This window comes from Gopherus evgoodei, chromosome 1 (genome assembly GCF_007399415.2).
Source record: "Gopherus evgoodei ecotype Sinaloan lineage chromosome 1, rGopEvg1_v1.p, whole genome shotgun sequence".
Lineage (NCBI taxonomy): Eukaryota > Metazoa > Chordata > Testudines > Testudinidae > Gopherus > Gopherus evgoodei.
The window spans coordinates 213,686,934-213,711,096 of record NC_044322.1 but is presented as its reverse complement, the minus strand read 5'-3'; the positions used below and the strand labels follow the sequence as shown (position 1 = coordinate 213,711,096).

At 43.3% G+C, this 24,163-nt stretch overlaps 1 protein-coding gene across 1 annotated transcript in view; it reads left to right on the top strand.

Annotated features, from left to right (window-relative positions):
- Window positions 1–23,546, top strand: part of TBX15 (T-box transcription factor 15) — a 136,352-nt gene extending 112,806 nt beyond the window's left edge. Inside the window, exons 7-8 of the mRNA XM_030534916.1 lie at window positions 1,888–1,985; window positions 21,302–23,546. Coding sequence (XP_030390776.1) covers window positions 1,888–1,985; window positions 21,302–22,086 — 883 coding nt within the window. The 3' untranslated portion in view covers window positions 22,087–23,546. The remainder of the gene's footprint in view (window positions 1–1,887; window positions 1,986–21,301) is intronic.
- The last annotated feature ends 617 nt before the right edge of the window (window positions 23,547–24,163 follow it).

Sequence of the window (24,163 nt, the reverse complement as noted above, 5' to 3'; positions counted from 1 at the left end):
CTTGGTGCAGGACCCAGGATGGGGAAGGGGCATTTCTGTTTCTCTGAGCCACAGCCTGACTGGAGGCCACATTGGCACACTGGCGCTGGAGGTCAGGTTCTGGCGCAGAGAGCGAGGATATGCAAAGGCTAAGAGTCTAAGAACACTGTTAACTCAGCCATGCTGTGCATAGGTCCTCTTTTTCTAGTGAATAATGTGGGCTGACATGTTACTGTTAATTATGGGATGTGCGAAACAGCCAAGTTATCATTGCTGGAACCTTTTTTCCCTTTAGTTTTCATGTGACAGGAAATCCTCCCTTGGGATTTGGGCTGTTGATGGTTTCATGAGACCAAGAAACTATACCTGTCTCTCCACAGCTTCACTTTTCTGTGTGAGAAGCAGAAAGAGCTAACACTGGCGTGACACAGGAGCTGATTTCTCAGCAAAGGAGAGAAGACATTTGTAAGGTCCTGGGGATGCCAACAGCTTACATGCAGCTTCAACACACAGTTCTAGGCTTAGCTTTTTGGTTTACGGGTTATGTTGTCTTGTCTCTGAGCTCCATGAGCTGCCAAAGGCCTCCGTATTAACCAAATAGTTGTGTTGTAATATATTCAGTGCTGGTGGGAGCCTGCTATGTGGAGATGTCTTCTGTTCCTACTTCTAACAGCTTAGCAGCTAATAAACACCAGGCAACAATCTTTCCTCTAAATGTCCTCTTAAAATACTGAGAGTTTGGTTTGCCAACTCCAATATATTTAAAGCATCCAAGCTTCCGGGGTGACTATGAAAAGTTAACTATGTGAGTGGAGGCACGTGCAGGAAGACATTTTCAAAGGCAAAAGCCAGCTGCAGTATCAGCACTCAGTCTGCTGAGAGGCTCTGGGGATGTTAGAGCCACTTGCACTGAAAGGGGATACATTTGCACATTTAATGAATCATAGCTTAGCTGTGCTTAATCAGTACAAGGGAGCCAACGTGCCATTGAAAGACAGACAGAAATGAAGCAATCGTGGGATGAGTTGAGCAGATTTCACTCTAGAAAGGAGAACATATTTGAGGAGGAGGATCTCATAAAGACCATACAGCTCTTTTCCTGCTAACTCTTCTTCATAGCCCTAGCTGTGTACTAAGAACTTAAAATCAAGGCATTTAAGGATAGCCATAAACTAATAACCCACCTGACACCTTCAGGGTGAAACCCAACCACTTTAGGAAGCTGAGAAAATTTCAGCTCACTTTTTTTTCCTGTCTGTTTCTGCACTTGTTTTGGGCTAGGAACCCAAAGTGGAGGTGCCAACCATCCCAAGAAAAGGCCTCTCATTTCTGACCCAGACAAAACTAGAAAGCAGTGGGGCTTTCCCAAGATAGCCTCCTTCGATTAGGGTTCCAGACTGATTTTGAAAGGAACATGGTTCAGATAGGTATCCAAAATATGGGGGAAAGGGCGAGGGGGAATTTCATAAAAAATCCTCCCTCCTCACATTTTCTTGAGATTCACTAGGCTGAATCCCATCTTGCACATGTGTGTGAGTGTGAGAGAGAGAGACACACACACACACACACAGATTTCATGCTGCGCAGCTTGGAAAAGTCAGCAGCAAAGAATTAACCATCAAAACTGCTCCCCACAACACGTACAGAGATTTTAGGGTCCTGGTTAAAAAGAAAAATAATTGGAATACTGATACAATCTATTCTTATCTTGGACTGGGAAAATTCAGTTTTATTCTTGTGAACAACACCTGTGCAGTAGGGCTTGCTTGAAGAATTCACAGATGTCAAGGTGACCTTACAGTGGCCATTGGCAGTTTGTCAAATGAGGTTAGGACTATTTCTTTACTGAAGCTGATATACTTGCTAGCTGTTTGACATTTTCTTTCCTTGCTCATTTTCATTCCACAGAACTGGCCTGGAGGCCATCATGGAAACATATGCTTTCTGGAGGCCCCCTGTGCGTACCCTCACTTTTGAAGATTTCACTACCATGCAGAAACAGCAAGGTGAGCCATTGTATAAAGGGCACAAAAATGGTGGCAGGGAGGCAAAAGCCATGTTATATTGTTCAGCTGAGTCACAGAGTTTGTTGTCTGCCATGAAAAGATATAAAACAAAAAAGAGAAGCAACCAGCTCTGGAATTATGGAAATTTTATAATTTAGGATATGTGGTTTAGCCACTTGAATATCCCTTGGATCTCTGGGCTATATAAGGGCTAGAATGAGGAGGAACAGAGGTACCTACTCAGATAAATACATTTGTTTAGCAAATGTGGGGAGAGTACAGAAGGGAAGTGGGGGAGATGCGCCTGCTTGAGAAGAAGGTGACAGAAAAGGGCATTGTTACATATTTACCATTTGAGTCATGCTCTGATGTGGTGGGAGGAAGAAGACTAGACTACCTGATCCACTGGGGACCTTTTCTGAACCATAAGATTCCATGAACCTGTATCATCATGTGTATGTCAATAGAATCACACCATCTCTCATATGAAACCAAGTCTCACTTTCAAGAAAATCCTTTGTGTTAAAGTCAGACTTTCGGAAATTGTCCAGTATACAGGACATTCCCTTTTCACAAGTTCTTCATACAGTTTCTTACTACAGTTTCTGCTTACCGTATCTCTCAGTGTATTAAATGGGGCTGTCATCTCTAGCTACATCAAGGTAAAAACTTCCTGTGCCTTGTCCCCACTCAGATTTTACACTAACATAGCTATCTTAAGTTAGCTATCTCAATGTGAAAACACACCTTTTTAGTGTGCAGTGAAGTAATAGCCATCACTGGCTGGCTTTACTAGATTCTGCAGTGACATAACAATACTAGCAACACACACAATGAAAACTCAGACTCTTCTGTCATGAAACAGACTGTGATGTGACAAGTAGAAGGAATGTGACTTCATTTCCCTGCAAGCTAATAGAAATACAGAACAGAAGGAACCATGGCCATTTCTTTATCACTGCTCCCTTAAAAAAAGTTTGCTGCAGTGTGAAAATCCCATTTTAAATACAGTGGTGATGTAAGTTTCTCATTGCTTTGGGCCAGATTGTTATATCTCATCTCACACTGAGTAGTTTCTTACAATTGACTTCAGTGGACTACTCATGGTAAAAGGTACCATTCACTGTGAGTAAAGGTATCACAGACTGGTCCTCTATATTCAGGTATAAATGCAAAACAAACAGACAAAAAAATCCCTATCTTTTCATGTTAAGGTTGTGCAGTTAAGCAACCAAAAGGAAAGAAATGCAAATGGCGAGATTGAATGTACAATCTTAGGGCCACTTTCTCTAGTCTGATTTGTGCTTGGCACAAGACCAAAAAGGGTCTTCAAAGATCTTAGGTCAGGGACGGACCTAGCCCCAGCATAAATTAGACCATCTTGAAGGCTGCTATTATTTATGCTCTGTTATTTATGGCCTAAAGGAGCTGTTCCAATAGGTAGGGATTGTTGAGGTGCAGTGATGCACCAGCCATATACCCTTTCTGCAGAGAATGCATACAGCTGGGGCAGTAGTGTTGGCACCAAGATGCTACTCTGGCTCTGCGTCACCTGGTAATTCCCATTGCACCAGCGTAATCCTCAGGTAGCTGTTGCTTCAGCTTTCCAGTGGCACAGAGCCAGAATCAGGCAGTAATGTCAGTCTCCTTATACATGCTCATTTCCTGATCACAAACTGTTTCTCAAATAGTACAAATATAAGAAAGAGTGTATTTTCTACAACCTCAGATACTCATGTCTCAGAAAACCTGTGAACATGTAGTTAAAGACTGCTTAATGCCCAGAGTCCAAAACATTTTCTTTACATGGCCCACATTTTAATAAAAAGATTGTCTTATGGTCACTTCCCCTTCTACTCATGATCATTAAAACAACCTCCCATCACTGCAGATTAGCTGGACTACCTGCTTCCTATTTGTGATTGCACTGTTCACTTCCCCTCCCACTGGTTATCAAATAACTTCCTAGAAGTAACGACAGCAATTGCTTACATGGTGATGTAATGTTAGGAAAGGGAAATATTTAATGTATTTTTTAGCTTCTTTTAATGCAATTTGGCAGCTGAAAAACCAGGAAGAGAGCCAGCACCATTTGACCGGCCAGTTCCCTGCAGCCCACCACTAGCTGCTCTACAGCCCACTAGGTTCAGGATGGCCTTAAATAAGTTGTGCCCATTTGGGGCCCCTTGATTTGCCAGTTTTATATCTAAAGAACTTTCAAACTACATAACTGATGTTTGTCAGCCTTGACCAGTTTGGGGCTCTTATGAAGACTTGGAAAAATCATGCCAAGTCTGAACAAAATTGCAAATGTTAAAGGTGTTAGGTCTTGATTCCCTGGAGCATTAGGTCTGCTTTGCACCATGCTGGCAACACAAAGCAACCCTAAAGCTGGTGAATCCCACTAGCTAAAGATTCACCCTGCCAAAAGGACTACTCAAGTGGCATAGAGCCTCCGAGATTTCTACATCCCTCTTTCCCCAGCCTGTGGGGTGGGGGCCTGGCTGTGGCATCTGTGCATCCATCTGATCCCCAGCGACTGTAACAGACCCGGAGGGCCATGGGCAGCTAGCACAAATAGATCATACTGCAGGACCCAGTTGCTGAACCCAAGGCTTTAAGCCACCTCTCTGACTTATGCTGAGCAAGCCACACGATGTCCTTAATGATTCATTTTCTTGCTATTGACTACTTGGTTTGTGTAAATGATGTGACAGGTAAGTCCATGGTTACTGTTCAGCATCCTTGACTTCAGTAGGAGCCGTTTGGGCTCAGCCCTTCTGAAGATCAGCCAGCCTGATAATTTAGGGGGCTAAATATGGATGTAGATGCCTAAGGTTAGGCCCCAAAGGTGAAAATTTTGGGCTGAATGCAGTTCTGTTATACACCTTGAGATCTATGATTTCAAAAGTTTAGAGCATTTTTTTAATAAATGTGTTCATAGATTGAGAACAGAGCATGCAGTTGCCTCTTAAAATGGGAGATTGTATGGCATCTGTGAGAGAGACTGACAAGTTTCAGGAACCCATTTACTTCCCACAACCGCATGTTTTACATGCAATGTAAGTGCCCGTTTTGGGATGGGGCCCTTTGTGACACCAGTGAAATGTACACTTTCTGATATCGCATGTAAATTCAAGAATGCTGAGCTGTCAATGTCCAGGAAGATGGAAGGAATGTTGTAAGAACTGTGATAGCAATAAAGTGTGGCTGTTGCAGTATCTGCTTCCTGTTAGGAATGAAGGTCATGTACAGACTCTTCCTGTTACTCCAGGGGACATGACTGTTCTACACCATTACACCACAATACAAACCGCAGATTTCTATTAACCAAGAACCCTGCCCATCTATTCTGATAGTGGATTTTAATATGTAAAGTTTCAGGGCAACACCCATTTACTGCTCAATAAAGTTAAGAGTCATGATTTCCAGAGTATAGGAAAAGCGACAATGATGGGGCAAAATCAGCAGATACATTGAGGATAGAATAAAATCCATTAAAAACAGTATTTTCAGTTAGTCATAAATAGCATATGAGAAGCTACCTGCATTTGCAACATCACTGCTTGCTCGTGGGACTCTTAAAAATAGATTTTATAGTTCTGGAATGTGATTTTTAATTTCTCATTTGCTTATTTTCTCTTGTGATGGCAATGGTGTCTAGAAACTCAGAGCCCCAGATCCATAAATGTACTTATGCCCCTAATTCCTGGTTTTAGGCTCTACTGCAATCCACGAAACTCCTGCTCAGTTGCTGCCCAACCCTGTAGGTGCCTAAACTCACTTGGTACCAATTCCGGGGCCCCCTCTGATGGTGATTTAAAGTGCCCGGGGCTCCACTGCAGTAGCAACAGCTGGAGCCCTGCACCCTTTAAATTGCCACCAGAGCCCTGCTGCCGGAGCCCTGGGGAAGTAGCAGTGGGGCTCAGGCAGTGATTTAAAGGGCCCAATGCGCCTGTTGCAGCCACCACCCTGGGCCCTTTAAATCGTCCCCAGAGCCCCGGGGTAGCAGGTTTTTAACGAATCCGGGGTTGTGGCAGCCACTACTGTCTCATCCCTTAAAGTAACCACCAGAGACCCGCTGCCACCTCCCCAGGGTTCTGGTAGCAGGGCTCCAGGGATGATTTAAAGGGTCTGGGATGGTAGCGGCAGCCAGAGCCCTGGGCCCTTTAAATCACCACCCAAGCCCCCGTCTGTTGCTGCTCCCCCGGGGCTCTGGCAGCGCGGCTCGGGTGACGATTTAAAGAGCTTGGGGCTCCCACTGCCGCTACCCTCCGGGGCACTTTAAATTGCCACCCAAGCCCTGTTGCTGAAGCCCTAGGGTAGTGGCAGATGGGCTCTGGTGGTGATTTAAAGGGCCCGGGGCTCCCGGCTGCCACTATTGCAGCGGAGCCCCAGGCCCTTTAAAGCTCCGCCAAAGGCTGGGGCCCCCTCCAATGGTGATTTAAAGTACTCGGGGCTCCACTGCGGTAGCAGCAGCTGGAGCCTCAGGCCCTTTAAATCACCCCTGGGGCTCCCAGCCACGTCTGCAGCTGGTAGTTCTGGGAGTGATTTAAAGGGCCCAGGGGCTCCCAGCTGCTGCTACCACAGCCCCAGCCCAGGGCCCTTTAAATCCTGATTTAAAGTGCCAGGGATTTAAAGGCCCCGCCTCTTCCATTTGAGGCCCTGCCCCTCCTAAGGACTCCAGAGTACCAGTAAGTCCTTTAAGGTACTTTCACCCCTGCCTGCAACTTGGATTTAGACGCCTATGTCTGTCAGAGGGGAGCAGTTCAGGACACACCTCTCTCATTGGCATCTCTCATTGGCTAGCCTTGGCAGCTCACCACCTAGAGTGCTGGCTTTTGTGGATCCCATTCCTAGGTGTTTGTCTCCCTATTCATTGAGGCACCTATCTCAGGCTTTGGGGATTGCAGTGTTATTCCTGTGATTTTTCTAGGAATCTGGGGCCCTTTGTGGATCCGGCCAGAGACCCTTTTCAAAATAGATCTTGTCAAACAAATCTGATTTCATTCTTTGATGAGATTACAAGTTTGGTTGATAAAGTATAAAAAGTGCTATATAGATGTACTATACTTAGACTTTGGTAAGGCGTGTGACTTGCGTGACATTCTGATTAAAAATTTAACCCTATACAGTATTAATAAAGCACATGTTAAATGAATGAAGAATTGGCTAACTGACAGATTCCAAAAAGTAGTTCTCAATGGGGAAATCATCACTGAATGGGCATGTTTCTTACAGGATTCTGCAGAGATCAGTTCTAGGCCTGATGCTATTCAACATTTTTATCAATAACCTGGAAGTAAACATAAAATCACTGCTGATAAAATTTGCAAATGACACAATGTTTGGAAGAATGCTAAATACTGATGAGGACAGGGCAGTCCTACAGAGTGATCTGGATCCCTTGGTACCATGGGCCTATTAAAAGAAAATGTATTTTAATATAGCCAATTGCAAGGTCATACATCTAGGAACAACACCTATATAAGGCAGGGAAGGGGCTATATCCTGGAAAGCGGTGACTCTGAAAAGGATTTAGGGATCATACCGGACAAACAACTGAACGAGCTCCCAGTGCAGTGCTATGGCAAAAAGGGATAATGTGATCCTTGAAGTATCATGTAGCAGTAGGGAGGTGATCTTACCTCTGTATATGGCATTGGTAAGACCAGTACTGGAATACTGCATCCAGTTCTGGTGTCCATGTTTTAAAAAGAATGTTGAAAAATTGGAAAGTGTTCAGGAAAGACCCACAAAAATGGTCTGAGATCTGAAGAAAATGACTATCATAAAGTTTATCATAAAGCTTATCATAAAGAAGATTGAGAGGTGATTTGATTGCAGACCTCCATGGGGTTCCTTCATGGGGAGAAAATACTGGGTACTACAGGGCTATTTAACCTAGCAGATCTTCAACAACTCTTTGTGCCAGTAAGGTCCACAGTTTGTGTGAAAAAGTGTTTCCTTTGATCAATTTTGAATTTGCCACTTTTAACTTAATGTCTCCTTGTTGTGTTATGAGACTGGGAGAACAGAAGCAACTGATCTATCTCCTCTCTAGCATTCATTATTTTATAATTTTTTATTATCTACCCTCTTAGTCATTTCCTTTGTAAATTGTACAATCCCAATCTTTTCAATCTCTCTTCATATGAAAATTTTTCCAGGCCCTGGATCCTTTTCATTGCACTTCTCTCCGACTCTTCTAATTTTTCAATATCCTTTTTGAGATGGGGTGACCAGTACTGCTGACAGTATTTAGATGGCACCACACCATTCATTTATAGAACGGCATTATAATATTTTCTGTGTACAATTCTCCATCCCATTCCATAGGCACCGTACTATTGTTTACTTTTTTGACTGAACCTGCGCATTGGCAGAGCCCACAGTGACATTGCCCAGAATCAAACATCTAGTGCAGTGGATGCCGTTATGCTACACAAGGACAGAGCAACACTGCCATTTAAAAAAATAACAGATTTCCGTTTGCATTTGAAAATCACACAAATGATACCGCAAACATTGGCACGTGTGTGTACCCTTTCTTACACATGTGTCTGACTGACTTCATTGGGACTACTCACTAGGAAAGTTAAGTGCATATGGAAGCCTGTGCAGGATTGGTACTTTAGAGGTCACCAGATGGACGTCTCCATGAGGGGCATGCTGCTTCTGTCCAAGAACCAGCATGTCCTTCAGGGCTGAGCACAGAATGTTTCCTGAGGAACAGAGGGTCCAAATGAGTCCCAGTTTTGCAATAAGTGAAGTTCGCCACAATGACAACAAACCTCCATCCAGCTGAACTTTTGAAGCATGATGTCACCATCACTGAAATCTACTTATTACCAGGGAAAAAAAGAATTTGGGATTATTGAATGCATATGGCAAAGAGAGGGGGGGAAAGCCAAGAATCTATTAAACTCTTTAATTGGAATATATTTTTGAAATTTAGACTGAACCTGATCCAGATTCTCATTATTAAAAAATATGTGGCTTGGTTTCTTGACTTTAACAAAGAACATAAAACAAATAATAAATAAAATATGAGTTCCAATAATCTGGACTATGTCACTTTCCAACACTGAAAGAGCTGTTGCTGACTCCTCTATACTAGTCTGGTCCCCACAAAACATTAATATGAGCAGATCTTTAACAGTAATTGTAAGAACATAGGATTAAACAAACTGGATTAGACTATTAAGTCCCATATCTCACCAGCATTGTGGTAATGATGAGTACCCGATGCTTCATATGAAAGCAAACAAAGTGTGCAACAAGTAAAAATTAACGCACCCAGCCCATTGGTCATTACTCTACTTGGTGGGAAAGATTTCCTCCTAAGCAGAATGGCAAAACTGGCAAAATATATATGTGAAATGTTGTTTCAACTATGTTGTACCCCTCAAATTTCACTTGTTCACTAAAAAGCTATTTTCACAGTAAAAATACATACAAATTCAAAATTTTAATTCCAAACAATGACTTTTAAGGCATCATTCCTTTCAAATGGAACATCTTTGCTCTTTGCTGAGAACACTACCATCTGCTCCTGAGCCCTATTAACTGCAGCATCCTCATTGATCTCAGCTGTCTTGTGTGTCACAGGTGGAGAGACTATCTCTTTCCCATGCCGCAGCTCATTAATAGCCTTCAAGATTAGGTCTGGGAGCTTGAAATAGATTTAGAACTGAGCAGGGAGCCAAAGGAGTGTGTGGAGCATTGATGTGATGTGCTTTCATTGTGCTCTCTTGTTTATAGGCAGGATGCTGGGTCTTGTGCAAACTGGCATTTCAATGTAGCCCTCACAGTAGAGTGCATTGTAGCAGTGTAACTTAGAGCTGACAAAGGACCAAAGTGGTCCTCAGCCAAGAAGAAGACACGATCTGGCTATTTTACTGGCAAAATGGAGTAAGACTATAATTCCAGAAACAGAGATGAATCCAAAAGGAACCTGAGGCTGCATAGTACCTTGACAGTTGAAAGAGAGAAGCCCTGAATTGAGGGTGATGCTGATTTTCTAGCTAGTCTTTCTCTAAGTGTTCCTCTCTTCTGATAGGCATCACCTTGTTTTACCTAGGCTGAGTTTGAGCCACTTGCTGTTCAATACTACCGTAATTCTCAACCAGGGGCCCAGGGCCCCCTAGGGGGCCTCAAGAAGGTTTCAGGGGGGCTGCCAAGCAGAGTCAGCATTAGACTCGCCGGGGTCCAGGGTAGAAAGCTGAAGCCCCAACACATGGGGCTGAAGCCCAGGGCCCTGAGTCATGTCACCTGGGGCTGAAGCTGAAGCCTGAGCAATGTAGCTTCATGTGGCATGGGGCCCTGTGGTGTGGGGCCCCAGTCAGTTGCCCTGGTTGCTACCCCCTAATGCTGGCCCTGGCTTTTATACTCAGAAAACCAGTTATTGTGGCACATGTGGGCTGTGGAGTTTTTATTGTATGCTGGAGGGGCCTTAGAAAGAAAAATATTGAGAACCCCTGCAATACTGTTTATGCATGTGCTTATTTCTATCAGGGCCTGGTAACCTTGGGTCAATGCGGTGACCACATTTGCTGAAACAAAGATTGTGAGTGAATGTGAATGCAGGTGTGGGTGTTCGTGCTAAAAAGTAAATGAGAGTGAACCCTGCAGGACTCCACATACAAGGGCTCGGGGTAGGGGCGGGTTGTGTGGAGGTGGGGGCGGGAAAGAAGAGCAATTGCATATCAAGTCTCTCTTTGGGATTTGTCTGAGATCCCCAAAAGAGTTTCTCCCATGAGAACATAGCTGATGAAGTCAAAGGCAGCTGAAAGATCCATGGATGTTTAAGCTTGGATATTTACCACCTGTCCATTGCCATAATTTTTTAACAAGTGTCACAACAGCTATCATGCTGCTGTCTCTGGTCTGAAAAGCAACTGTGTGTGGTCTAGGATAATTTCAGCCATCAGATGTTAGGGTTTAGTCTCCATTATCATCTTGACTAGTTTGCCCTAGAAAGAGATGTTAGAAATAGGGCAATTGTTGGCAGAGTTATTGGAATGAAGTGCTGGTTTCCTAAGTGCGAGTCAGACTATTGTATATTTCATATGGCCATCAACTGCTTCCTTTAAATGAGGGCAAACTGGGCCACCTTCTGGTAGCTTGACAAACTGTTGCTTTTTGAGGAGGCTGCAGTTTGGTGCTCCAGAATCTGTAATGCCATAATTAAAAGTTAAGATAATCTTCCATATGCGACTTAAATATAACCAGGGTAGTGCAGTGCAATATTATTGCTGATCAGGCTGTGGGCGATCAGGCCTAGTGGTGAAGATGAGAGTTTGGCCTACTGGGTCCATGGTGGGTGGAGTCCAGGAAATGAACTGAGGGTCAGTACCGGAGGGGCGGAGGTCAAATGCCAGAGCTGGAGACAGTAAACCAGAATGGTAAGCTAGAGGCAGAGCCATGGATAAGTACTGGAGAGGTGGAAGCTGAGTGCCAGAACCTGAGGGTCATCCAGGGTCATAAATCAGAGGCAGAGTTGGGGGTCAAAGCCAGAAGGGAGCAGAGGCTGGAGCAGAGACTGGAACAAGGGCTGGAGGAAGGGCAAGTGCAGCTGCAGGTGTCGTGTGTGCTGAGCAGCTGCTGACTGGCTGTGGGGGCCAGGCTTATAAGCAGGACTGCTACACCAGCAGCCAATCAGGGGCTGTGGCCACTCTGAGAGTTCTAAGGCAGTGCAGCTGGGCTCATTGGTTGCCTAGCAGCGCAGTTAGTCAGGGAAAAGGGCACCAGCTGCTCCTAGCTGGTCTAGTGCCTGACAGTAGCCTTCTGGGGTCACCTCCCAGGAGACCTTGGGCCAGGTTTCTTGGGCTAGGTCTGGTGGAACGTGCTCAGGCTGTCTGGGGCATGAATGTGTTCCATGGTTTCCCACAAATGCAATATCCCTCCCAGTCAATCAGATATTGGAGCCTTGCCCAGACTTGGTGGGATTCTAGAATCTGTTGGCCCACGTATTCCTCTTTGTCCTGTTTGGTTATTGGCAGAGGGGGAGAAGTAGTACATTATGGGAAGAGATTCTCAGTGAAAGATTTCAGTAGAGACAACACAAGGTGGACCTTGAGGGATCTTTACAGCTGCTGTTGAAAGGCTGCCAGGTTAAGTTGTTCCATGATTGTAAAAGGTCCCTAAGTATTTGTGGTCCAATTTTCAGATGAACAGGTGGGAGCAAAGGTTTTGGACAGATTGCCAAAGCTTATCCCTTACCTTGAGGTTAGGTCAGCTGACAGTGTCAGTGGGCGCTTGTATGCTGTGTTAGTCTATGCTAACCAGTCAGGGGCGGGGCTAGGCATTTTGCCGCCCCAAGCATGGCAGGCAGGCTGCCTTCAGCGGCTTGCCTGCGGAGGGTCCGCTGGTCCTGCGGCTTCGGCGGACCTCCGAAGCAGCGGGACCAGTGGACCCTCCGCTGGCAAGCCACTGAAGGCAGCCTGCCTGCCGCCCTCACGGCGACCGGCAGAGCGCCCCCAGTGGCTTGCTGCCCCAAGCACGTGCTTGGCATGCTGGGACCTGGAGCTGGCCCTGTAACCAGTGCCTGAGTTCTTGGTGTACCTGGTGGATGTGTGCAGTGAGGTCAGCAACAGTGGGCATTTGTAAAGAAAGGATTCTCTGCAGCTTGAGGTCTTCAAACCAATTTTGAGGATTTCAATAACTCGGTCCTGGGTTAGGGGTTGTTATAAAATTGGATGGGTGGGGTTCTGTGGCCTGCCTTGTGCAGGAGGTCAGACTAGATGATCATATTGGTCCCTTCTGACCTATGAGTCTATGAGTCTGATGGGTGATGGCATACGTGGACTTGTAGGCAAATTCTGCCTGGGGAATGAGTGCCAGCCAATTGTCCTGGTTGTAATTTAGGAAGCAGCATAAGTATTGCTCTCTCTGCCTGGCCATTGATACTAGTGGTGGTAATATGTCAAGGTGCAAGGTTCAGTGCCAAGTAAATGCAAAAATTCCTGGAAAAAGCAGGAAATGAACTGGGACCCTTGGTGAGATATTACACTTGTGGGCAATCCATAAAGGTGAAAGATGTTGTCTTCCAACAGATGGACTATTTCCTGGGCAGTGAGAAGACCACAACATGGTATAAAATGTGCCCCCTTTGTCAGTCTTTTGTGATAATGCATCTGCCTTCCCATTTCTAGTCTTGGGGCAGTAGGTCACCATGGAGTCGGTTCATGTGAAAAAGCAGGATCAGCACTGATTTAGGTGTGAACCATCTTCAGAAATTCAAGGTTTTTGTGGCCAGTGAGGACATGGATGGGAATCTGGCACCCTCCAGGAGATTCTGCCATTCCTCAAAGGCTGCTTTGAGCCATAGTTTTGCTCCACTGGGGTGATCTTGCACTAGTAAAAAATGCAAGGGTGCAGCTGACCATTGGAGGCTGTCGTTTGTGGGAGGTCATGGGCAACAAGCCAGGGCATTCTCAGGATGACCGGAGCACGGGGGGCCCTGAATCAACCTGAACCAAAGAGGGTCCCAGTGCCCCAGAAGAGTAATTACTGCTAATGGGTGGTCTGGTGGATGACCAGCACCAAGGCTAGGTGTAACCCATAAATGATTTCCTCCAGATACAGAGAATTCTTACACACTGCAGGGATCCCGTGGGCCCTTAGGGGCCTTAAAATTATCTGAGGCCCCTAAGTTAACCAGACTCTTCAGGTGAACGGCTGATGTTAACTCTGAAGCCTTATTACAGAATTTAAATGTTATCAATTTCACTGCTAATCAACTCACACAAGGGAGAAAAAGGATAGTCATATTATGAAGAATTGCACAATCTACTATAAATGGCATTTTATTTCAGTGTAAGTGGAGCTTGGTATGTGTGTTAGGCTTGGGATAGTACTACTATATTTTCCCCCACAATTCAAAAATCTTGCTTAGCAGTAGCCCTGGGGGCAGGGATCTGCTTAGCATGTACTGGCCTAGAGTTCCCAGGACCTCTGCTGGACTGGACCGAACTCTATCAAGAATGGTGGAAGGGCCACTGGTCGTTATCTCAGTTTGGTTTCTTTGGTGCTGAGGAGACTATCTCAGATTTGATTAATCTTAGCAGCAAAATTGCAGGATTTCCTTGCATATTTCGATATCAGATGCAGAAGGGTGCCACAAGTATTCATTATTTTGCATCCATTCTTTGTTTGATATACTTCATTGGGGCAGTGGCCATTTTGTGGCTAGTATATCCATGATTGTGTCCAACTGATTGTTGTAGTGGTCAGTGCACTATTCTTACTGCTAGACAGTTTCTCTTCTAGGGTGTCCTGGAAGCTCACTGTGGATCCAAGAGCCTACAGAAATTAATCAGATTAATAGGTCTGTATCTGAATTGGGGACATAGGAAACTAATTTCTGTAGGTGATGTATGGTCTAGGAAAGAGATCTATTTACTACATTATTGCTGGCCATGCCAAAGCCTGACAGTCTGGTGCAATGAGCATCTGGCTGAGTGAGTGTGGATGCAGTACAGGAAAATCCTATGGTTATCATGATGGACACAAGCCATTGTGTGACAGACTATCCGTATTATTGTCTCTTTTCCTTAAAGAAAGCATGGGCTAGTGATTAACATGCAGGACTGGGAGCCTGGCACTGTAGGTCTTAACATCTGATCGCTAGCACATTTTAAAATCCTGGTGTAAACAGGACAAGTTGTTGCTTTAACATGTCGTTTGGTCAAGATGCACTATAGGGTGACCCTTCAGAAATGCTATAGAAATGGAAAGTATTATTGTAACTGGTTCTAAAGTTACTAATATTTCTACTGATTCTCAGACTTGGAGACATCTTAAAAGAAGTGACAGCTCGGGTTTCATTATACCCTTCTAACTCTGAATGTCTCAGTGTCTAATTCTTTGTGTGTGTGTCCTCTAATAAGTCCTCTCTCCTCCTAAATCCATCCCTGTAACCTTCTTTGTTGCCCTTCTGTGGACCTTTTCATAGAATCATACGTGAAACTGAAAAGAGCTTTTGAGAAATCCTGGCTGTTTTTCTGCCAGTGCAACAACTATGCAAACAGCCTTTTAGCCTCATCTCTGTCCTTTTGAAGATCTTGCTGTGAATTTATAATTCAATGATTGGCCAAAAACTGTAGTGAGGAAACAAGCAGTTATGTTCTTATGGAGCAAATCTTTATGGAGAAATAGTTCGGTCTCATCACCCAATGAAGGTGGAAGATATAGTGCCCAGAACCAAGAAAGAAACAGAATGGAGTCTAGCACATTGCAGATCTGGGAAGCAATTAGTACTGCTTCCATTCTTAGTTTGCTGATAACCACGGGTGGAAAATTCCATTGACTTTTGCAGGAAATGTGGGATTGGATTCCAGTGACTCACAAATTCAATACTCAGTATTGTGAGGATAATCAGCACAGGAATGACAGCCTGGATGGAACTGCTAAGCCAAGGGCATTGCTTTTTTGTGAACACTCTGGACTTCTTTTCCATTGGAAGGTCAAATAGCACTGCACCTGCTGGAATTGAGACGCCTAGAAAGAGGCATCAAAGCTATGCAGTTTCGGAACATCTCCACTGACGGAGAAGTAGTGCAGGTAGAAAGAAGAAACTAAACTAATCTGAGAGGTTGCAGGGGTAATGTGATGAAGAACTCTCTGGTATCTCTCTTCTTCCCAGCTTTCTGCTATTTTTAGATTTCTGTGCAATTGAGTTCTTGAAACTTAGGCAAAGCAGATAGAGATCTAGAGAGGCCATGCGAGGGAGAAGTCTGCTGCTTGTCAGTCATATTTGTAATGCAGAATTTGGAAGGACAACAGAAAGGGAGGAGAGCACCTTTTATGCACAGTATATAGTTTCGGTTACAGCAAGTGAAAATCTGTCATATATTAAACTACCAGCTTCAGGACCTCCACTGGGGTTTGATTAATGCAGGAATCCTGTATTCAGGGGTGGCTCCAGGCCCCAGCACACCAAGCGCGTGCTTGGGGTGGCATGCCGCGGGGGGTGCTCTGCCGGTTGCCGGGAGGTTGGCAGGCAGGCAGCCTTCGGCGGCATGCCTCCGGAGGGTCTACTGGTCCCGCAGCTTCGGTGGAGCCACGGGACCAGTGGACCCTCCACAGGCATGCCTGCAGGAGGTCCACCGGAGCCGTGGGACCAGCGACTGGCAGAGCGTCCCCCGTGGCATGCCACCGTGCTTGGGGCGGCGAAATGTCTAGAGCTGCCCCTGCCTGTATTATACATGATTATACTCCATAAATGGATGGCTAAACCAAAAAATCTTACTTGTTAGCAAGGCTTCTGAACAATGGAGGATATGCAGAATAAATATTAACTATGGCATTCTTTTTAGAAGTAGATAACAGCAACCATTCAGGAGTGACTAGTATGGTTAAAGTTAAATAAGTTTGCATAATCTCTCACTTACTCATAACCTCCTGAAATGTTCACCTTTTGGTTATCATTTTCATTCGTGTTCTCTGTGCAAAGGCAAAGTGGTTTGGAAAGTTGAAATAAGATCTCTTGAGCCATTTTTAGTCAAAAGTGTGTGTGTGTGTGTGTGTGTGAATGTGCGTGCGTGCGTGCCTGCGTGCGCACATGTATGCGCCTGTGTGTGGAGGGGGGAAAGGGAATTATGTTTTCTTGCTCAACACATCCTTTCCCTGTATGCATGCAGTCATCTAATGAATGTCACAACTAAAAGGGTAACATTTTGAAAAGCATCTAGTGTGATTTCAATGGGACTTAGGCAAACAGGAGCTTTTCAAAATCCCATTAGGCTCATATCTACATCTTTAGGTGCCTAAATACCTTTAAAAATCTGGCCCCAAACCCATTTTCAAAAAGGAATTAGGCAGCTAGGAGCCTAAGTGTCATTAAAAGCCAATGGGACTTAGGCTCCTTAGTCAAACTGAGCAAATAATTGTTTTTCTTGTTCAGGGTCTGAACCAGAAAATCTGAAGAAAAAAAACACCCACAAAAAAACAAAACAAAAAACAAAATCTCAATTTGTTTCTAACCAAAATAGACTTTTTTTGTTTTGTTTTGTTGCCAAAACGAAAAACCAGAACAAAACCCTCAAACTTTTTTTTGTATCAAAACCCACCAGAAACAAAATTTGACTGAAACAAAATAAAATGTGTTTTGTTTTGTTTTGATTTTGTTTATTCAGGGTGTTTTTAGATCAGAAATGAATTTCGGGGTGAGGGGTGGAGAGGCATCATGGAATTTTCTGGAGGGAGGTTCACCTTTTTTTCAAAAAAATACGTATAGCTAAATTTTGAAAAAAAAACAACCCTCCACTTTGAAGTGAACTCCAAAATGGTTGAAATGAACTGTTTTGACTTTTCAAGGGGAAAAAATGAAATTTTTCCAGCCAAAACTATATTTTGAATTCAACCTGAATTCACGAATATTGTCAGTGCCCTGAGAAATGCATTCTGTTGCCTAGCTCCTACACCCGTGTCAAGAATTAAGCTGCTAAGTCACTCAAGTGTCTCTGAAATTTTTATCCTAAGGGCTTATTTACATGCAGATTTGCACCAGTTTGACTAATGGCTTGTCTCCATGGTGGGGAAATGCGCGCTAGTATGTTGTTCATTAATTAGTCTGTGTAGACCCTGCTGGTATGCACTAATATTTTGCAAGTGCACTTCAACATAGTGCTGTTTCAAACAGTGCTACTTTAAAGCACCTTAGGGAATTTGCAGTATGCTCTAGCAGGGTCTCCATGGACAAATTAGTGTGCAACACATCAGTGCATTTTAGAAATCACAAGCCTGTAGTAAGCATTACCTGCCCATGTAAACAAGCCCTAAAGATGTCATTTTAAACCAGTTCAGTGAAACCAATGCAAAAAGTTGTTTAAACATGTATTTCAGTGTAAACCAAGTGTCTTGGCATGAGGAACGTCTGAAAAGTGAGTGGAGGAGTTGTTAGAAGAGAAAATATGTTAAAAGAATTAGCTTGCCAAATCTTAAGGCTTAGGTCAAGTGTGATTAAGGCCTTGTCTATAAACAAATGTGCACCAGTTTAGTTAAACTGGATTAGTTAAAATTGATTCAAATCCCTGTGTGGGCATTCTTATTTCAGTTTAAAAATGACTTATTGTGGTTTAATTTAAACCTGTTTTTAATTGATTTAAGCTAAACTGAACTATGCCTCATTTAAAATGAAATAGAATGTCCACACAGCCTTTTGCAAGGCCTTAGTTTGATGGATGTGCACTTGCTGGACTCGGTGCTTTCTAAAGTGGGAATTAAACATTTTTCCAAGAACTAGACACTACAAATGTCAACTCTAGGAAGATACTAACCATATCTGGCTGGTACAGGTTATTGAGTGCTACCGTAGAGGGCAGCTCAGAAATTTCAGCTAGTGCAGAATGCCTCTACTTGCCTTTTAAGCAGCGCAAGCTGATATGAATACATAACTCCTGTACTCCATGCCCTATGTAGTCTTCCATCCTGCTTCAGATGGCAAATAAAGGCAATGGTTATCCTCTATAAATCACCTGGCACCTCACTACTCAGGTGACTACTTCAGCCTCATGCCTTCTGCGGGAGGTGGGACTTGCCTGAAAACTCTTGTGTTCCATGCTTAGGGTTGAACGCCTGAGGTGAGTGGTCATCAGCTCTGGAATTGCTTCCATTGTTGTGTCCATCAGATCCTGGTCATTTTTAGGGCCTAGTGCAAAATACCTTTTTAGGTTGGCTTTGTCTTAATTACTGGATTTGCACTGCTGGTCAGTGGATGGGGATAACTTGGAGTGGAATCACTTTAATTCCTGTTTATGGGAAATGTTAGGTGTACAATATAATTATTACATTTTGTAATACCACTAATATAGATCTTTGCATTCTTGCTTCGAGGAAGTGGAATGTCTACTCTGAATAAGATTCTATCCCAATTTCCTGAACAAACATTTCAAGCCTAGCATATATCACAGCCAGTAGTTTATGCTGCTTTTCTACACCATTTTCTCAGGTTCATCATAGTGTAAGAAGAAGAGATCAGTGAATTAGTCACAATAAATAATTTATTCAACAAATTTTACTACAAACATTCTCATAAAAGTCACAGAAATTATTTGTTGTTCATATTTATTCCCAAATGCTGTCGTCATATAATTAATGGCCTGCAGATTGTTTACAAAAAGTTCATTTCAGATCATCGCATTTTGACATTTTTGCTGTGTTGGTTCATCACATATCACATGGTATTGCATCTGTTCCCTAACTGCGTGACTTGTTTAAATAACAAACAGACAAAGAACTGCAAATTTTACAACCAAACACAAAATTCTGAATTCACTTACAGCGAAGCTTTGAACAGTCAAGCTCAAATGTGTTTTTCATGAGTACACATGCTAGGAAAGCTTGAATACTTGAATGTTTCTGGAAAGTGAAGGGCCTTAAATGCTGTTGAATCAAAATTTACTTTTGATTTTAAATGAATATTTGAGGACAGTTTTTTTTCTGCAGTTTACTCAGAGTGAGGTAGAAATTTTCAGATGAGAGGACATTAGAATGATTCAGAATAGTAGTTTGGTTCTGATAATCACCCAAGAGTTTGGATGCTTATCAGAGCTATCCAGGCTGAGTTTGCAGAACTAGGCTGCAGATCTCATGAGAATAGGTTTTTAACTTCATGATTTCCAGAACCTCTTTTGCTCTCTTGGCAGGAAATACCCAAGACCAGCCTTTCTTCTTGTATTTCATCATTTCTGGTTCTCATTCCAAATAGATGTGAAAACAAAAACAAGTTTATTCATTTCTTCCAAATCTACATCTCCTTCTGACCTCCCCCACTCAGTTTCATCTCAAATATTCGATTGCTTTCTAACGTAACATCATCAATGTCCCACCACTCACTCAGACTCAACATGGTGAAAACAGAACTTGTCTTTCAATCACTGACAATAGCTATATTATCCTCATCATCCAGGTGCCCAGCCTCAGTGCTGTATTCAGTCCTCTCTCATTTTTATACCATGTCCAGGCAGTCTCCAATTCCTCTTATTTTTTCCCATGACAGTACCTCAGAATCTGTCCTTTCCTTATGAAACTCACTGCTAAAATCCTTCTCCTTACCTTGATCAGCTCTCACCTTGACTACTGTATCTTCCTGTTCTCTAATGCCCCTGTCTCTTCTCTGGTCCCTTCCAGCTTGACCAAAATTCAGCTTTTACAATCATCTTCCTCTCCCTCTGCTCTGATCCCATCACACCTCTAACCATATCACTCCTCTGGCTTCCCTATACTTCTTCTGCAAAGCTCTTCCATGCCAACCCTGCAAATAAAGAAATATGCAACACGTTAAAAGAAGCATTTGAAAGAAAATATCTTCTACAGTCTGTGCTCAGTGGAAAATTGCACTCCCCAAAAGCCATGCCTCTGTCATTGTTCATCCATTTTCCCACACCCCTTCCTGGTATGTTGTCTTCTCATATTATTGTGTTTTCAGCTTCTTCATATTATCAGCTCAAAGGGGAAAGGTATTCTGTTTCTCTGTATGGCACCAGGCACATGCTTTATTATGCAGTTTAGTTAATACCGTAATAGAAATTATAATAATCATTAATAGTGAATGAGGAGCATGCAATCCAGAACCATTTTAAAGTTGAAGCAGATGATGGAAGAACCTTATTCAAACATATCATTCATCTTTGCTGTGTTGGTTCGTTACGTATCACAGGGTATTGCATCTGTTCCCTGAGTGACTTGTTTAACTAACAAACAGACAAAGAACTGCAAATAGTAGCTTATAACCATTGTCCATTTTTAGTGTAACTTATCCTGTGGCTTAAATCAGTACTATTGACTCCACAATGAGCCATCACAGAAAACCATGGAGTGCTGTAAAAATCCTACATGCTCTCAGTCACTTCCTGCCACAGGCCTACAGTGCTGATGATAAAGCACGTGTGTAGCAGTGCAGTACAGACTGCTGAATAGGTGGTCTTTCTGGAAACCAGTAGAGAGTAAGACAAGACTTTAAATAAGAGCACACTAGATTAATATCCCTGTAAAATGCAGATCTCTTGACAGATGGATTTGGGTTTCCCCGCAGCTGTTTTCACTGATCTGGAGTTTGCTGTAAGGTGTTTTGCTTCTCTTTCCTATTGTAGAAGGGAAGAAAACCTGTTTAAAAATCAAATAATAACAAAGGAAAGAGCAAGCAATTTCATTTGTGAAACTAAGGTGCAAGCTAGTAGAGGCTAGTTTTTACAGTGGCATTTTGCCTTAGATGTTTGTTTACTAAAAGAAGCTGGTTTGTAAGGGGACCTTCTTGTTTTGCATATGTGCTGTGAACCTTTTAAAATCCTCTTTTGTGTTTTGTTTTTCAGGGGGCAGCACAGGCACCTCCCCAACAACCTCCAGCACTGGGACCCCATCACCCTCTGCCTCCTCTCATCTCCTCTCTCCATCCTGTTCCCCTCCAACCTTTCACCTGGCCCCCAACACTTTCAATGTTGGCTGCCGGGAGAGCCAGCTGTGCAATCTCAACCTGTCCGATTATCCCCCATGTGCCAGAAGCAACATGGCTGCCTTACAGAGCTACCCAGGGCTAAGTGACAGTGGGTACAACCGACTCCAAAGTGGCACTGCTTCTGCCACTCAGCCGTCAGAAACCTTCATGCCTCAGAGGACTCCATCCTTGATTTCAGGAATGCCTACTCCTTCCTCTCTGCCTAACAATGGTAAGATGGAGGCCTTTGGTGGCCAGCTGGGGTCATTCCCAGCCTCTCAGTTTCAATACGTCATGCAAGCAGGCAACCCTGCCTCCACCTCTTCTTCTTCACATATGTTTGGTGGTGGCCACATGCAGCAGAGCTCCTACAATGCCTTCTCCCTTCACAACCCTTACAACCTGTATGGATACAATTTCCCTGCTTCCCCTAGGCTAGCAGCAAGCCCAGAGAAACTGACCACCCCTCAAAGCACTTTACTCTGTTCTTCCCCTTCCAATGGGGCTTTTGGAGAGAGGCAATACCTTTCAACAGGGGTGGATCATGGAATGCACATGATCAGTCCTCCATCCAGCAGCCAGCAAACAGCCAATGCCTGTGACAACAGACAATATGGGTCTGTTCCAGGCTCATCTTCACAGATGTCTGTGCACATGGTTTAACCAGTGATTTGTCTCCTTGGAACTGAAGGCAGCAAGACCCTCATTGTCTCCATGGGTGATCCTGTCTCAATACCTTTTTGCCTTTAAACTTATAATGGAACTAGTAGTTTAATTATCAATGGAAACACAAGCCATCTAAGTTACACTCCAAATAATCCAATGGAAAGCCCCTGCTGACAGCCTCTGCTGCTCATTGTAATCCCAGGCCTAAGCATCTGCAATGGAGCATCTGCACCAAATGGACTTTTCAGAGAGAAGGGCTCACTTAAGAGAAGCTGGAGTGAATCAGATTAAATACAGTATATGCATTAACTCTCAATTAGCATGAACTCTTGATCTTGAGGGAGTCTTGTACGTGTGCTATCTCCTCCATACCAAAGGAAAGAGGTCACTGAAGACTTCATCTTACAGAACTGCACTGCCCATGAGAGGCCATTGCATTAAGGGCCTCACCCTTCCCTGACTTTTCCTTGCTGCTTGAGTGGCTTAGCATATTGCTGAAGTTGACACAAGTCCTGCGGTCCCCTCTCCTCGCTGTAGTAACAGAACATTATTGCTGAACTGGAACTTCTCTCCTGCAAAAGATATTTACTTTCTGAGTCTGGCTGTGCCTGGCAGGCAGTTTTCCTTATATGGGTCTAGCTCACAATGGTGCCATGCCTGCACAAAGAGAGAGAGCCAGAGCGAGAAGTTTTAACTCATAAATTAAATGTTTCTTTGAACGCCTTAGTCAGCAGAGGTGGAACCTCTGCCATATTCTGGGGGACATTTTTAGAATGATACAGAAGGGGAGAGGTGTCTCAGCTGTGCAACTCCTGTGGATGTCACCCAGAGTAGTACAGCCAAAAACCCCCCAAAAACCTGTGCTTGGAACATACATGCCCCACAGCATTCAACTCAACAGGAGAAAAAGCTCCAAATTCAGCTCATGGTGAATGGTGACAAGAAAAGAGAGCTCTGCTCTTCTGCAAACCTGAGATATATAGTATGGCCAACTTCATCTATCTTGCATGCAAGAGTTGCCATAGAAAACCTTTAGCATTTAAGTAATGATAAGGGCAGGTGTTCTCCACCCAGCCTGCCATTAGATCTCTGTTTTACCAAATAGATCATTGCCTTTTGAAGTTTCTTTCTTTTCTGTTTTTTTCTCCTTTTTCTTCAAATCCTTTAAAAATAAGAAATCAATTGTCGCTTGGTGTGAGCTAAGCCTTTAAGTTGTGTGAAAATGCAAATACCAAGTAACAGAATACAGATATTATTGAGATTTGTTTTGAGGTGTTGTATAAATGTATTTATGTGCCTAGTGGGGGATTCAATATTATGAATATAAAAGAGGGCAATAAAAAGTGTATGTAAAATATGTATGAAGAATAAAAGGTGTATAAAGATTTGCCCTATGCACGGAACTCTGTTTCTAAGTGCCAAGCACAGAATACGCTAAATAAATCTTTGCAATTGTTCCTTTTGTGTTTTGTTTGTCTGTGAGAGTCAATTCATAGTCTGTGGTCATCAAGTTTTAAAAATGCTGACATGCTTTTATGGGCAAAACCCAGGAATTGCAGACACAAATGCAAACACAACGTTACTGCACATGGAAATTAAAGAAGGTTCAAATTTCTACACACACATCTGCATGACTGGTTCTGAATTGATCCAATATAGGAGAAGTGTGGGCAAAGTTAAGAATACTGCTGTGCAGCTTCATTGTACTGAACAACTTGTGTGGCAGATTCCACTCAAACAAGGCGTTTTATACAAATGAGAACCTTGACATAGCTACAGTCAGATTCTTATTCACTACTAGGACTTCTCCAAGAATTTATTAGTCTCAGGAGATAAGATGATAGATAGGAATACAGGAGCAATTCCTTTACAAAATAAAAACTTCTCAATAAACTTTTTGTTTTTAAATGTCGGAGCTCTATAAAAAGATTTGAAAAGTCAAACATATAGGATTTGTGAGATGTCTGTACTGATAGGAAGGATTATCTTACATGTAACAAGAGTTTCCAGTTTTAATTGTGAATTTATGAAGACCATATTTAAGGTTAATTTTTAAATGAAGACAGAAAATTAC